General features: G+C 42.1%; 1 protein-coding gene across 2 annotated transcripts in view; it reads right to left on the bottom strand.

The window, feature by feature from the left end:
* Wdr19 (WD repeat domain 19) overlaps window positions 1-15,592 on the bottom strand; it is a 70,275-nt gene that overhangs the window by 20,781 nt on the left and 33,902 nt on the right. For both annotated transcript variants that reach the window (XM_063240478.1, XM_003471541.5), the window contains exons 18-27: window positions 15,259-15,418; window positions 14,938-15,048; window positions 12,254-12,363; window positions 9,101-9,158; window positions 5,773-5,913; window positions 5,612-5,694; window positions 5,094-5,177; window positions 3,545-3,691; window positions 3,115-3,239; window positions 858-970 (exon numbers count right to left, since the gene is read on the bottom strand). In XM_063240478.1, the coding sequence (XP_063096548.1) occupies window positions 858-970; window positions 3,115-3,239; window positions 3,545-3,691; window positions 5,094-5,177; window positions 5,612-5,694; window positions 5,773-5,913; window positions 9,101-9,158; window positions 12,254-12,363; window positions 14,938-15,048; window positions 15,259-15,418 (1,132 nt within the window). The remainder of the gene's footprint in view (window positions 1-857; window positions 971-3,114; window positions 3,240-3,544; window positions 3,692-5,093; window positions 5,178-5,611; window positions 5,695-5,772; window positions 5,914-9,100; window positions 9,159-12,253; window positions 12,364-14,937; window positions 15,049-15,258; window positions 15,419-15,592) is intronic.

Genomic DNA, 15,592 nt, shown 5'->3' with positions numbered 1-15,592 from the left:
GATGCTCCTGTGGGAATAGCAGCAGCAGGGACAGGAGGCTCAGGCTGCCTGGCCCAAGGGGCTAAATCCTCCTGGACGCCAGCTAAGGAGTCTGGACTTGTTCTAAGAGGCGGGAAACTGCAAATTGGTAGTTTACAGGATGAATTCGCATGTAGATGTGTTTTCTTTGGTTAGAGACAGATTGTGCAAACACCTGGCCCCCATTTCAAAGCTGAGAAACCCAGACTTCTATCTCTCTCAGAAAAAAGAAAAAAATATCACACGACCTGGCATTGCTAGGTCCTGGTTCCTGAATGGCACTAATGTGCCCGAGGAGAGCGGCAGCTGTCCCCGGCAGACAAGACCCGTGTGCCTGAGTTGTTCCTGCACTGTCACTGTCACGCGGTCAGCGGGAAGCTTTGCTCCACAGCTAAATGCACTACATCTCTTGTGTGGACCCTGCAGCCCCTGCCTCAGGCAAAGCACATGCTGTCCAGGAAAAAAGTGAAGGATGAGATGCAGGTGCAAAAACTAAAAGCAGCCAACTTCTGCAGTCATTGGAAGAAGGTGATGTGGGCTTGAGTTGGGTCAGTGGTAGAGTGAAAGGGACAGGGGGAGAGATTCAGGGAGGAAGGCGATGATGGTAGGGGAAGGACAGAAAGATTGCGAAGCTGACGGTAAGGGGCTGCGCTGCAGACGGCCCAGGGGCGGAGCTCATGCTCAGTGCAGGGCCCTAGTTCAATCCCCGGTGCAAACAGCAACAAAGTAAGTTCACTCTGAGACTTCAAATCTGGATGTCTGGAATGAAGCTAGTGCTAAACATTGTTTCCTTTATCATTCCTCAAGAGTCCGGGGTATGTTTTCTTGTCAATACTAACTCGTGAATATTGACCACACAGCAGGAAGAATTTTCCAGCCTGAAAATGTCTTTTTTCTCCTTCAAAATACAAGGCGATGCTTTGGTAGTCTTCATTGGATGTGTCTTCGGAACCTGCAACAGAGGTTCACTGAGTGAAAGTCTGAGCAGAACGTTTTTACCTTTTATTGCGGGCCTATAAGTATGATCTAAGCAGAGGTGATCTAACAATAGGAGAGTAGAAACTCTTACAGGAAGGACCAATGTTATCATTACTGTCTGTTTTTATAACAATACGTTCACCATAACCATCCGAATATTAACTGTTCCATTTTCATTTCAGTCTGAACAGGGAACAGGAGAGGAAATTATTATGAGACTCTTTTGAGAATCCAGGTGACATTTTGCAATTAGCCTTTGAAACCTTCATCATTCTGACTTCCTAAAGCAACAGGGCCATTACGATTGTAACCTCAGCCACCATTTGCCTAGGTGCAGAGCAGTCAGAAGCACGTTGTCCTATCATAAATGTAATGTCTCCCCTTCCCAGCAAGACCTGGACTGAACAACAGCGTGCGTGTGTGCGTGTGTGTGTGTGTGTGTATGTGTGTGTGTGTGTGTGTGTAACAGTCATGAAGGGAAGATGACATTCAAGTGGCAAAGGATGCTCATTTCAGTGTCAATGTCCTATTAGCATTTGCTTTTTTTTTTTTTTTTTTGTCTTTTTCCTTTTTATCTGTACTGGGGATCGAACTCATGACTGCCTGCTTGCAAGGCAGGTGCTTATGCTGCTAAGCTAAATCCCCAGCCCCAGCATTTGCTTTTGATTGGGGATTTTAAACTGATCAAGCACAGGGAAGGAAGGACCCCACAACTGCTGGAGTTCCAAATCATTGTTTACATCTGGGATGGAGGCCGAGGGGGCTGCTGAAGTGTAGTTACAGCCTGCACCTCCAGCCAGACAGATACGGAGGCTCAAAGAGAAAGGCATAAAGAAGTGTGAGTGTTTTGGGGACAGGAGAAAAATCTATCTATATATTTCTCTTATAAAAAAGTAAGTTACATCCTTATAGACTTAAAAAATTTTACTTTAGTGCAGTAGTGATTTGCAATGTTAGGCAGAAATATCATCTGTCAAACTAAACATTAGCAACTGTAAACTTGCTTTTATCTTTCGCTCTTTATCTACTTGAGTTATCTTAATGACTTCCCAACACACGCTCCTTTGAAGACTGACACAGAAATCGTTTCATGAATCCCATCAGTAATTCTTATGGTTATTTTGTGAATTTTAAAAAACAAAGTAACACGAAAGTACAAGCTATTTTATGACTCCACTTATACAAGGTGCCATGAGCAGTCGTATTAATATAGACAGAAGGGAGGGAGAGTGGGCGTAATTATTCACTGAGTACAGGCTTTAGAGCAGATGATGACAAAGTTCCTGGTGACAGCTGCACCAGCGTGAAGGCACTTAATGTAATAGAACTAAGCACTGCTTTTCCTTTTTGCAGTGCTAGGGATCAAACTGAGACCCTTGCGTGTTAGACAAGCACTCCTTCACTGACCTGTACCTCCAGCCTAGGGTACGCAGCTTAAATGGGAATTTCAGGTTTAAATATAATATTATGTACACTCTTAACATCAAAATCTGAACAACTGCAAACATGGGAAGAAAACCTAAAAGCAGGATTCTCAGAATAAAAATTCTCTTTTGGATCATGAAATCTTTAGGAATTTTTTAAAGAGTTTGTTCTTTTTACTAGTACATATTCATCACACATATTGATCACTTCCTCATAGTGTATAACACATCTGGATTCCTTTTTTCCCCCATTTCCCTCTCCGCCCTCCCATAGACTGATACATATATCACTCTTTTTCTTAACTTATAGCTCACTTTAAAAATATTTAAAGTATTTATAAAAAAATTTATAGTTTCTAAAATCACCTGGCACTTATCCCTTCCTAGTGAAATCTTGCTTACTTCTAATCGTTGATAAATAATGGTTTGTGAAATTTGACCTGTGTTGGAATTCATCCCCAAGATCTTATTTTTTAGAAACTGTATTTTTCTTTACATGGTAATAACACCTTACCTGTTAGCAGGGATCCTGACATTTGGCAAATAACACAGATGCGTGCTGATGTATAAATGGTGCTCATTTATAAGAAGAATGGTCTTGTGTGCACACCAGTCTGGTAACTTGATCATAAGAGTCAAAGCGTTTTTATGATACAAGTATTTAAGAGAACACAGGGAGAACAGTGACATTTACCAATGATGTCTGCGTAGATTTCCATCTTGTTGTGTTGCTGAGCCAGGGTGAAAGCTTCATTGTTACATTTGGACATGACAAGAAACTGGATGGCAGACCCATAGTCACCGAGCTGTAGGAAAAACCTAAAACAAAGTGCTTCGATTAGTTTGACTCTCATGTAGAATAAGCTTGTCATTTACACAATCTTCCTCAACCAGAAAATAAAAATAACTTACTAAAGCCCAGTTTTATGGTATATGCATGCACCTGATAAGCATACTTTCAAAAGATGACCATCATAGCCTTTGAATTTAAATAAATCCTTAGATATAATTCTAAACACACACACGAAGTATTCCTTTTGCATTTAGGTATCTGACAGGGTGAGTAGCGATTTTCTTTCAAAGTTAATTTTTCGGACTCCAAGGACATTGATGCTCCATATCACCTGGCCACCATCTTGGCTCCATCCAGAGACTGGGTCTCTCTGACGATGCTGACAGCCTTTTCTGGGTTATTGAGATGGTCCAGGTAGATGCGGATCACACTGTTCCATTGCTTGGCATTCTCATAAGCCACGACAGCTTCCTTGTATCTAGAAGAAATACTCAGTTCAGACAGTTTCTAACACTCAACTTGGTGGTGGTGCTGGGGTAATGTGTGTAAATATTTGGGGCACTTTTCTGTTATACTGTTGGTGACTCTTTTTGTTTAAATCTTTTTTATTTCATCAGGAAAAAAAACCTGTCTCACAGAAACATGTTCTTTTTAGGGATTTAAGAAACTAACAGCACAAATGCAATATTATATTGCAGTTTTTATAAACGAATCAGAGCTTCTATAAAATGTTCATTTTTACTATGTTTTTTTCTAGAAGTAAGAGTACGGCAACAATATAGAATTACTGTAGAAAACAGAAAATACAGAATTCTTCACAATTACAGTATAGAAAGCTTAACGGTGAGATATAAAATCTTTGTGTTGACCTCTAGGTGGCGCTCAGTACCTCCTTTCAGTTTGGACTCATTCCCTCTTTCCTTTTTAACAAGACATTAGTATCTGTCTCTATTTGCTAAGGTTACTTTTCAAAAGTGGAAGGTAGTCCTAAACTTTAAAAGCCTCTTAATAGATACTTACAAAGTTACTTTCCAAAGGCCACAGAAATTTATACTTTTATCAGTCAGGTATAACAAATGTGCTTTGACCCATAGTTACGAAACTAAACCTTTCCAAATGTGATAGCACGCTTTTATTAGTATATACAAGGCAGAACTTTTTCCTGTTTACAGAAATATAATTTCAAATTGTAGCTCCGTCTCTGGGAGTTGCCTTCTTGCCTTTGTTCCCTGTTCCTATCAGTTTCTGTAGAGTACTAAGCTGTACAGCACTGCTGTGTGTTAGTCCTGTTTTCTGGCTTCAGTAGCGTCCTGTCTCCCCCTACGTCTGGATACACGTTTCTGTACTTTTCTTCCCTTCTGCACCATTTGGTCATGTTCCTTGAAAAGCGACAATCATAAGGCTGGGGATTTAGCTCAGTGGCATGAAGCCTGCCTGCAAGTGTGAGGTTGTGAGTTCAATCCCAGGTGCCAAAACGAAACAAAAGACTGTCTTTTAATTCCCAGTTCATGTCATACCAGAATTTCGACATCCAGTATTTAAGCCAATTGACTATCTTTGAATAAATAAAGGAAAGGCTGACGTGTGAGAACAGAAGATGTCACAGTCCAGCCCCTGTGCATGTAGCAAGAGATCTTGCTTTTCTCTGCTTTTAACATCAATGGTTAACTTATCAGACTCAGACTACCTTACCACACCAGGCCGTCAGGACATGCATGACTGTCCGCTGGGCAGCCTGGTCAGCTCGGCCTGTCACAGGCCCCTGATGGGACACTCATGCCTGCTCCACAGCGGTTCCGAGCCCCCGGCAGCAGCGAGACATATGATTACGGCCCCGTCATAAACCTGTTAAATTCATGTAAATCTGAGAAACTACGCACCTGCCGTCTGCTTCTTTAGCTTTGGCGTACTGCAAGTGGATCTTAGGAGAAGACACGTGAGGCAGAAGCTCGCCAACTTTTGTCCTAAAAGGAAGTCAAGGAGGACGGCATCAACAGTCTGTTCCCTGCTGCAGCCGCTGCCTACGACCAACGCCAGGTTTCAGGATGCAAAAACAATTACGATCATCTTTCAAAGATCTTGGCGTCCAGAGGTAAAGGCAGACTTAAGAGCATTTTCTCTTGATTCTCCTGCTCACTCTGAGGGGCGCATGCCGGGCAATCCGCTGACTCCACTGGGGTGACAGGGTTCCATCTGTTTTTCCCTAGTAGCTCACCTATCAGGAATCTCCCCGCACCAAGCTGCAGAGCCTTCTCTGGGGAAGGAGTGTCATGTGAACCCGCCTGTGACAAAGCTGGAGCGGGAAGGTGGGTCTGGGTGTGGAAAGAACTCCTAGGAGTGGGTGTGAACCCCGCACAGCCACCTCCACGCAGACAGGACACACGGGGCCAGCCCTTACCAGTTCTTGCAGCGGATGTAAACCGACGCTGCTTTGTCGTAGAAGAGGCCTTTCTCATACAGCTGGGCCGCTTCTGAAAATTGCTAACAACAACAGGATTATTAAAATGCTGAACTGGTGAGGCAGAGGAGCTCAGGACTGTTTCTGCAGAGCGGGGATACCTTCATATTCTCCAGGATGGCTCCGCAGTCTCTCTTCAGGACCCTGCTGGGGTGCTTGAGGGCTTGGTTCACCCCTCGGCGGATGTCGCCCATCCGGATGGACATCTGGGCCACACCAGCCAGGCACAGCTCATCGTGCTCCTGCAGGCGGAGGCAATACAGGCACATCATGCGCTAACTCAACGCCTGTATCTCAGCAGGTCCAAAGGTTTCTGGCTGCTTCCTTTTCAAGGAAGTTTATAATTTTGAAATAACAGAGTCTTTGAATTTTTTTTTGTTGTTGTTTTTGTCTTTTTTGCGACAAAGTCTCACTACACAGTTCAAGCTGGCCTTGAACTCATTTTGTAGTCCAGGCTGGTCTGGAATTCTCAACGATCCTCCTGCCTCAGCCTCCCAAGTGCCGCCGAGTCTTTGAATTTTTTTATATCAACTTGTACAATGTTATAATTTTTCTCTTTAGGAGTCTATATCTTTTACCTTTTAAAGATTTTGCTTACCTAAAGAAAATATTTAGTATCTTTTGTGGTAATACTATATATGGTTCTTGGCACAGTATTTTATAAAAGTAGTAATAAACTCGCTATTGTAATGCAAATACTACAAGTAACTTTGGGAGAAATCATTTATCAAATTGAAGATTTTTGTACTAGGCATAACTGAACATAAAAGCTGTGTTTATTTAGAAGTGTTTAATTCATTAAAGATATCAAGCTGGGCATAGTGCTGCATTCTGGTAATCCCAATACTTGGGAGGCTGAGGCAGGACAATTGAGAGTTTGAACCAAGCTGGACTATATAGTGAGGTCCTATTTCAAAATACAAGACTAAATTCGGGCATGGTGGTGCATACCTGTAATTCCAGCACTCAGAAGGCTGAGGCAAGAGGATTATTGCAAGTTTGAGACCAACCTGGGCTACAAAGTGAGCTCAAGGCTAGCCTGAACTGCATAGTGAGATCCTATCTCAAAAAAAGAAGAAGGGGGCTGGGGATTTAGCTTAGCAGCATAAGTGCCTGCCTTGCAAGCAGGCAGTTGTGAGTTTGATCCCTGGTACCGATAAGAATGAAAAAGACAAAAAAAAAAAAAAAAAAAAAAAAAAAAGAAAAAACCCAAAATAATGATGATGATGATAACATCATCTAACAACTGATCTGCTCCATGCAGTGTCAGGTTGTATGTTACCTAAAGTAGCATGTCTAGCAGAGTTTTCCATGACAGAAATGTCATGTATCGGTGCTGGCCAATGTGGTAGGGAAGAGTCACAGTGGCTATTACGCATAGAAGTCTGGAAGTGTGAAGGAGCTAAAGGTTCAAATTTATTTCATTTTAAACAATTTAAATTGCCATACATAGCTAGTGGTAACTGCATTTGACAGCAGAGACAAAGAATGAACTAAAACAAAAATATAGCCAAAGAAAATGTCAAAAACCTGAGTCAAATGAACAAAGAATAGGATCTGATAATTCACTAAAAATGACTGGCCAATAAATACGTAAAAATATGCTTAACTTCACTAGTAATCAACAAGACAAAAAATACATACATTTATGCTTACCAAATTAAGTGATTCACTGCTACTGGTAATACTGGATACAGAAACGGATGCGATCATATACAAGTGGTAGGTGTATGAATTACTGTAATTTGGTTTTGGGAACAACTTAGCAGTCAGAAATTGAAAACAAATGTCATGGCCTACAAGTCCCACTGATAAGAACTTGCCTTTTAGATACACGATTGCTGGTGACATTATCAATGGTGACAATTTCAGAGTGTGGATAGGGGACCGAACACGGGGCTCCCACATTTCACATTAATATTCTTTAGTGGTTTTAAAGAATGACTATGATGAGCTTTCATTCATTTTGTAATAACTATGCTACATATAAACAAAAGAGATGAGTTCGATCCCCGGTACTGATAAAAAGGAAAAAGACAAAAAAAGAAAAAAAAAAGAATTAAATAATTTGGGGGCTGGAGGTTTAGCTCAGCGGCATAAGCACCTGCCTTGCAAGCAGGCAGTCATGAGTTCAATCCCCGGTACCGATAAAAAGGAAAAAGACAAAAACAAAAACAAACAAAACAAAAACAAAAACAAAAAAAAAAAAAAAAAAAAGAGAAAGATTTTCAGGCTTTACATAAACTAACTTAAAAACACCAATTTCATTACAAAATTGAGCTTTCTGAGCTAAAATCCTGAGATGAGAGAATACAACAGGTATATGATTCATTTTTTGAGAGGGGATCAAATCCAGGGCCTCTGAAATGAGATGCATCTCTGGTTCTTTTTATTTTTTGTTTTGAGACAGGATGTCACTAAGTTGCCCAGGCTGGGCTTGAACTTGGGGTCCTCTTGCTTCCGCCTCCTGAGTGGTATTATATGAGCATGTCTCACTGTGCCTGCCTTCTCAGGGCCGTCTGAGAAGACTGGTGTGAGAGTAGACTGGCAGAAGAAATGACTTTTCTGGAACTAATTTGCAAAGTGGTTATTTTAAGAGAGTAAAAGCCTTCAGAAAATCACAGTTGGCTTATGACCAATACCATATACTTGGACTTTTACAAAAAATGAAATCATTCTTATTAGCTGAGCAAAGATCAGCTTGGCATCATGTGTGTACAAAGCAGCGTTTTGGTTTTTACCGTGGCCTTTCCAAGTCAATTGGAAATCAATTGAATCTTTTAGGGGTATATAAGGTCCCCTTGTTCAGACATATCATTCTCTTCTTGAATTATACAGGTTTGTAAGTGGGAAGGGACACCATTTTTACTTCTAATCTTAACCAGCAGTTTAGGTTGGGCATGGTGGTGCACACCTGTAATCCTAGCACTTGGGAGACTGAGGCAGGAGGAGGATTGTGACATCGAGGCCAGTCTGGGCTACAATGTGAGCTCAAGACCTTACTCACAGAAAAAAAAATTAAGTAGCACCTTATATTTAGGATGCAATGAAGAATATATTGTTTCCAAGTGGACAAAAATACTGTCATCTTTGTTTTTTGAGAGTTTCAAGCATTTTAAAATGCTTTAACTAGTGACGGAGATGAGGATCATAAGCTCTGGCCCAGTCTGGGCAATTAGCAACTTTGCTAGATCTGGTTTTAGATAAAAAAGAAAAGGAATGCAGATCAGTGCAAAGGTCCTGGGTTCAATTCCAGTACCAGGAAAAAAGACTCAACTATATTCTTGCCAAGTTACTAATAAGCTAGAAACAGGCTCATACACTAGATATTAGATAAATAAAATGAAAATTAAGACCAGAATTTTTACAAATAGAACTGAAAACAAACCCTGGGATTATTATGCATATTTTATCTTTAATGAAAGTTACCTTATTATCACCTGTGATTCCTTTCTCATAATGAGCCAAAGCATTTGCATAATCTCCCCTGAAAGAAAAATCAGAGTGAATTTTAATTATTTAAGTATTTACATACACAAAACTTAAAAGATAACCTTTGTCACACATAGTTGCTGAAGCCCACAAAAGGTGCAAACACAGCCTAGAGGCACGCATTTTTTTCAGAGTGCAACTCAACATTTTGCCACTTTGAAAGTATTAAACTAGAATACGCTATTCCATAAAGTACCTACTCGAGATACGCTGGGCATGTGGAGGAATTACAGTATACTTTATGGATCATTTTTAATTAATTACTTCCTTTGGAGCACCAAGTGACCATCACATGACCATAAAAACCAATTTCTGTCCCCCAAAGGCCCTGTGTTTATAAGAAGCAATGTTGCTGGGTGTGTCGTACACACCTGTAATTCCAGTACTTGGGGAGGCTCAGGTAGCAGGAGCAAGACTTTGAGGGGAGCGTGAAATACAAGATCTGCATATCCACAGGACATAATCTCTCAATATATTTTCAGTATTTAGGTTGGTGATTTAAGATCTTTTTTTTTGTTTTTTGTTTTGTTTCCGGGGATCAAACTCAGGACCTCACACTTGCCAGGCAGGTGCTTATGCCACTGAGCTAAATGCCCAGCCCCAGATTTAAGATCTTTTTATTGAGACTACCTTCCTCTGAGAAACCATCTCCTGAACTATCTTTAATCAGCTCTGAAAACGATATTGAGATTATTCCAGGTCCACATTATCAGCCTATCTAAGCCCCGTTTCTACATCCACCAATGTCTGAAGTTTTAGGAGAGAAACTCCTGCTGCCTGAGAGCTGCCTTCTGTCACCATTAGGAATATTCCTGAGTGGGAACTTCTAATTTGGGCCCAATTCCGTTGGTCCAGCTAGGGATGTCTCCTGGGTCCTTCCTTCAGGAGCCTGCTCAACCGGAGGTACGAGAGATTTTAAAATTCTCATTTTATTATGTAATTTTGTTGTAATATTATATCATTCTGGAATTATGACATGACCCAGCTCATTAGTTGGATCTCACCCAGCCAAATCTCCTCCAGACTTGACCTACTCGGGCGATGAGACAGACAGCTGGGAGCTAGTGCAAGCCTGGGCCCCAGAGGAAGTCAGTTGTGGGTGGCCCTCAGGAGGACTGGATGTTGGATCAGGGTGTGAGGGCCTGCATGCAGACGCAGTGAAAGTGGGGGGACTTGGTGGGTGCACAGCCAAGATTAAAGACAGAAGTCAAAGCAACTGTGACCCCCAGAGCTGCAGCCTTGGGCGTGATAGTCAGATGGTATACCCTGAACTACTGCCCACTCCCAGCCTCTGGATTTAATTTGTATGGAGCAGAAATGCGGCAAAATTAAATCCATGAAATCGATGAAGAAGAAATAACATCTCCAAAGCTTTTTATCTGTAGTATAGAAAATTTACAATCAGATATTCTGATTGGAAATGAGAGGATGTTTTGATAAAATAATATCTACAACTAAAATTCATGTGTCAATGTTTTCAATCAATCCAAAGTCTGTGGGAAAATAAAAGTAAAACTATATAAAATGTATTTTAAGACTCAAATGTTAAAAACATATTTTATGTTTCAAGAGTATTTTTCCCAGACTTTAATATTTTTGAAATTTGAATGCATCTTATCATAAACGCCAAGAGAAAAAATGTAGCCATTGTGCATATGTCTATGAACTTATTTTAAAAAATTTTTTCACTTACAAAAACTTTTCATTTATAATCTGTTAGTTATTTGCATTAGTAGGAGTAACCACAGCTGAATGTTAACTCAAAATTGGATGCTAAATGCCCCTAAATTTTATTTTGTGCAGCAGTGAAATAAACTCTCTGTTAATTATGACTACTGACAATAAATATGGCCAAGGAATTAAGAGTACTAGAAAATCCTACAATTCTCAGAATAGACTGTGGAATTTCTAAAGGCAGAAAGGATTATTACTCAAGCCCTGACACCCTCCTGTATAGAGCTTCTGTCTTGACTTTTTTTTTTTTGGTCTTTTTGAGACAGGCTCTTGCTATGCAGTTCAGGCTGGCCTTGAGCTCACTTTGTAGCCTGGGCTGGTCTCGAACTCGCAAGAATCCTCCTGCCTCCGCCTCTTGAGTGCTGCGATTACAGGTGTGAGCCACCATGCTCGGCTCTTAAAACTATTTTTTAATCCACAATGTAGCTCCATTCAAAGTTTGCAAACTGAGGCAAACTAGAAGCATATGGCTCTGGGCTGAATGTGTGCCCTGGATACACACAATGAAACTCATCGCCAATGTGATTGCACTGGCAGGTGGGCACCACCAGGGCTGGATCACCAGGGCCAGTCTAACAGGGCTTGAGGCAGAAGGAGCACGGGGACAAGCCCTAAGCAGATGCCAGTGTATTGCTGTTTGCCTTCCCAGCCTCCAGAACAGAACTGGGAGATAAAATATCTGCTGTTGGCATTTCTATTTTTTTTGTAAGTCAGGGTCTTGCTTTGTAGACCAACCTGGCCTTTAACTCATGGTGATCCTCCTGCCTCAGCCTCCTGACTGTTGGGAGTACAAGCCCAAGCCAGACACTCAGCTTTGCTTTTGTGTGCGTGTTTTACAGTACTGAAGATTGAACTCAGGGCCTCTGTGCTAAACTACATCCTCATCCCTTTTGGTTTTTATTTGGAGAGAAGCTTTCACTAAGTTGCCCAGGCTGGGCTTGAATTTGCAGGCCTCCCGCTCAGTCTCCCAGAGTGCATGCCTGCTCTTTGTATGACCCAGTCTCAGGTTTTCCATTATAGCCATATGAAGGATTGCAGTGTTCTCCCCGACTTTGAAATCACACCCTCAGAGTATGAAGCGGCTCTCACCCTGAGCGCTGTGTCCTTGAGCCCTGTGGACGGCCACCTGTTGTTCAAAACGGGGTTTAGATTCCAATGGGGACAAGGACTAGACGCACACTTAAGAGATAAAAATGAAAGGGGACCAATGCATGGCCATCATTAGTCAGATAAAATGCTTTCTCCCCTAAAGAGAAATGCTGAAATCATGAAAAGGCCTTGTAATTCATGGTAGTTTAGAATTGGAGATAAACAGCAATTAGCTACCAACGGAAGTGTACAAAGGTGAGGACTTACGTGAATTCAAGCTGAATGGCGTATTCTTTCGATATAAGTGGTATCTGGTCTGGGGCCAAGCGTTTTGCCAGCCAAAGAGCACTGTCCCAGTGCTGTAAATCCCTCCTCATCTGTTAGGAAGAAAAACATTTTAACTTCCAAAGAGCAAATTATTTTGCAAAGTCACCACATTGTACCAGTTTTCCCAAAAGTGCTTGCAAGAACCTTTTGTACTGAATGATGATCATTCCGAGAGCTGCACTGGACAGAGCCTGGGCACATAGCAGTTTGCAGCACGCCCCAAACTCCATCCTATCTAACAGAATCACTCTTTAGCGTTTACTTTTTCTCATTAGGGAAGAAGTTAAATTTAAACTAACATAATAAACCAAAATTAATTTTTCATCTTACAAGGAAAATAAGCTGCGAGACACTTTACTATAGGAATTAATAGAATTTTCTTAGACAATTTGAAGCTATAGAGCTGGGCATGGTGATGCACACCTGTAATCCTACCACTCAGGAGGCTGAGGCAGGAGGATCGTTGTGAGTTTGAGACCAGCCTGGGCTACAAAGTGAGCTAAAGGTCAGCCTCAACTGCATAGACAGACCCTGTCTCAAGAAGACCAAAAACAAAAACAAAAACAAAAAATTAAAGCTATATTGCAAACTGAATAGAAAATGAAGTTTGAAGTGTTTCTCTGTTTCTTATGGTCATTTACCGGCGTCTGGTACACAATTCCAAACATAATCTAACCACTTCAGACTCTTTTAAGGTTCATTTCTCACCTTGCTTTATATTTTTAAAAGAATTAATGATGGCTAATAATTTTTAAGTGCTATTCTTTGCCAGGCACAGAATTTGAGCAGGCGTATTTCACTTTTCACAATTACCATTTTAAATGAACTTTTCTGGCACTCATTTTTTTCTTTTTTTTTGGAACTGGAAATCGAACTCTGGACCTTGTGCTGACCAGACAGGTGCTGTGCTGTTGAGCTATATGCCCGGCATGGTACCCATTTTAGAGATCCAAACACAGAGGCAAAGAGAGGCTCTTTACCGCAGTCGTCCGCGAGGTCACATGGCTGCTACGTGACAGAGCAGGCAGTGGGCTCTGCTCTGCCCTCTAAATCCTTCAGTAAAGGACAGATGGAGGTGATCAGCCCTCCCATTCCAAAGCCATTTCCTCAAATCTTTATGAGTTAATGGCTCCCAGTGTCCCCAGGCAAATCCAGAAGAGCTACGGTGACAGTCCTATGGCAATGAGCACCAATCCAAGTTCTCAAAATTTCTCAGGGTGTCCAGTTACCTCAAAGAATATCGTACCCTTAACTAAATTTTCCTTAAAATGAATGGATTTAAACATGAGAATGATGGTAAAGATGAGATCAGGGTGGGGTGGGGTACAGCTTGGTGGGACAGGCTTGCCTATCGTGTGCCAGGCTCTGGGTTTGATCCTCAGAACCGAAAAAACAAACAACAATGAACATTTGCTGCATAACAATATAAATTTTTTTTTTTTTTTTGCAAAACACCCGCTTTGCACAGCGGTGGGAATACTTGTTGGGAAGGAGTGACATTAATGCCAATTACAGTAACTGTTTTTGTGTCTACCCGACAGGCACCGTGCTGAAAGGGCAATGCCTGCTTCATAATGTTTGCTGCTGTCCCACGGGCTGGAGGTGGCTGTCCTCCCTTACCGTGGGGTGGAGGCGCATTCGAGGTCTCTCAAGGCTGGGATTTGGACCCAGAGGTGTCCCGCTCATCTGGGCTGTGATCGCCCTCTCCCTTCCTTCTGCCCTTGATCTCGGTCCTTCACCAGTCCCGGTCGCTGCTGTGCAACTCTCAATTCTTGTTTTTTTTTTTTTTTGTTTGTTTCTTTGTTTTGGTTCTGGTTTTTGAGACAGGGTCTCACTATGTAGTCCAAAATGACCTTGAACTCTTTATGTAGCCTAGGCTGTCTTTGAACTCAAGGTGAACCTCCTGCCTCAGCCTCCTACGTGCTGGGATTACAGGTGTACACCACCATGTCCAGCTCACTCTCTACTCTTGATATGCAGAAGAATTTCATATAACAAGCGAGAAAAGACACATGGGCTTAGGCTTCCCCAACTGGAAAACACAGAACACGCCAGTACTGTCATACAGGACTCTTAGGAGAGCTGAATGAGTTAATACAGGCTGAGTGCTTAGGAAAGTGCCTGGCACATGTGAACATCTAAATGGTACCTATATTCCTTCTATATAGCTTTATATGTTATATAATGTGTTCTCTTTGGACACATTTAAACTTTATATTATTTAGTAATGTTAACAATAACACCCTTTTCATGCCTTCGCTGAATGCAGAATGAAAATTTTTAAGTTAATGAGTACTCAGGGGTTCTTGAAGCTGAATGTTTACATTTTAGGAGGGAGGGATGCGGTGTTGGGTGCGGAGAAGTTTTAAGTGTACAGGAGGGGAGATTCTGCCTCCGCCTGTGGTCTTTTTAGGGTAGGGGCAGTATTAGGAGTTGAACCCAGGGCTTTCATGCTGAGCTACATCCCTGGCCCTTTTCGGGGACATGGTCTCACTAACTCACTAAGCTCCCAGGCCGGGCCTGAACTTGAGATCTTCTTGCCTCAGCCTCCCAGGCTGCTGGGATTACAGGTGCACAGTACCACGCCTGGCTCTGTGTGCTTTTCCTCCTTATGTGCCACGTACCTCCAGGGCAGCCACAGGGTAGCTGGAGGCAAGGTACAGGTCCTGGGCCAGGTTGAAGTCATTGCTAAACATGGCAAGATGTCCGGCCAAGAGATGGTGGTCCTCTATTCCCTGCAGAGAAAAACCATTTCGATGAGAAGAAACACAAAAGCTTAACTTCATTTTTTTCTTCTTTATTAAAGACCCCTGGGTAGGAAGTGTAACACTCTGCCTATTCACCTGTTTACATGCTCGGTTAAGATTAACTGAAGAAATTTAAAATGTTCGAAGAAGAAAGAGTATTGAAACCTTAATATGATAATTCCAAAGAAAGCTGCGTACCTTTATTTGCTCCAGCGACATCACCATGCCAACATTTCTGATTGCCCGATACACGCGGATGGCAAAGTCCACCTCCATGTGGTGCAGGCAGCCCTGGGCCAGCTCGCCCCAGGCATCGGGGTTGTTCAGGGCCCTGCAGATGTCCCAGGCGTCTGTGAACCTGAGGGAGGAGGACCTGCGTCTCAGCATAGAGCCTTCCTGGTCCTGTAGGCCACTCCCAGGTGGCATCTAATCTCCCCTCATGTGCTAGACACATTTCAGGGAGCATCTCAGCCTCCCATGGTTACTTGCAGACAATGAAAGGAATACCCATTTTCTTTCTTCTACGGTACAG

This window comes from Cavia porcellus, unplaced genomic scaffold, assembly GCF_034190915.1.
Source record: "Cavia porcellus strain 051 isolate PalLab524CR breed Dunkin Hartley unplaced genomic scaffold, mCavPor4.1 scaffold_30, whole genome shotgun sequence".
Lineage (NCBI taxonomy): Eukaryota > Metazoa > Chordata > Mammalia > Rodentia > Caviidae > Cavia > Cavia porcellus.
This window is presented reverse-complemented; position numbering and strand designations above follow the sequence as displayed.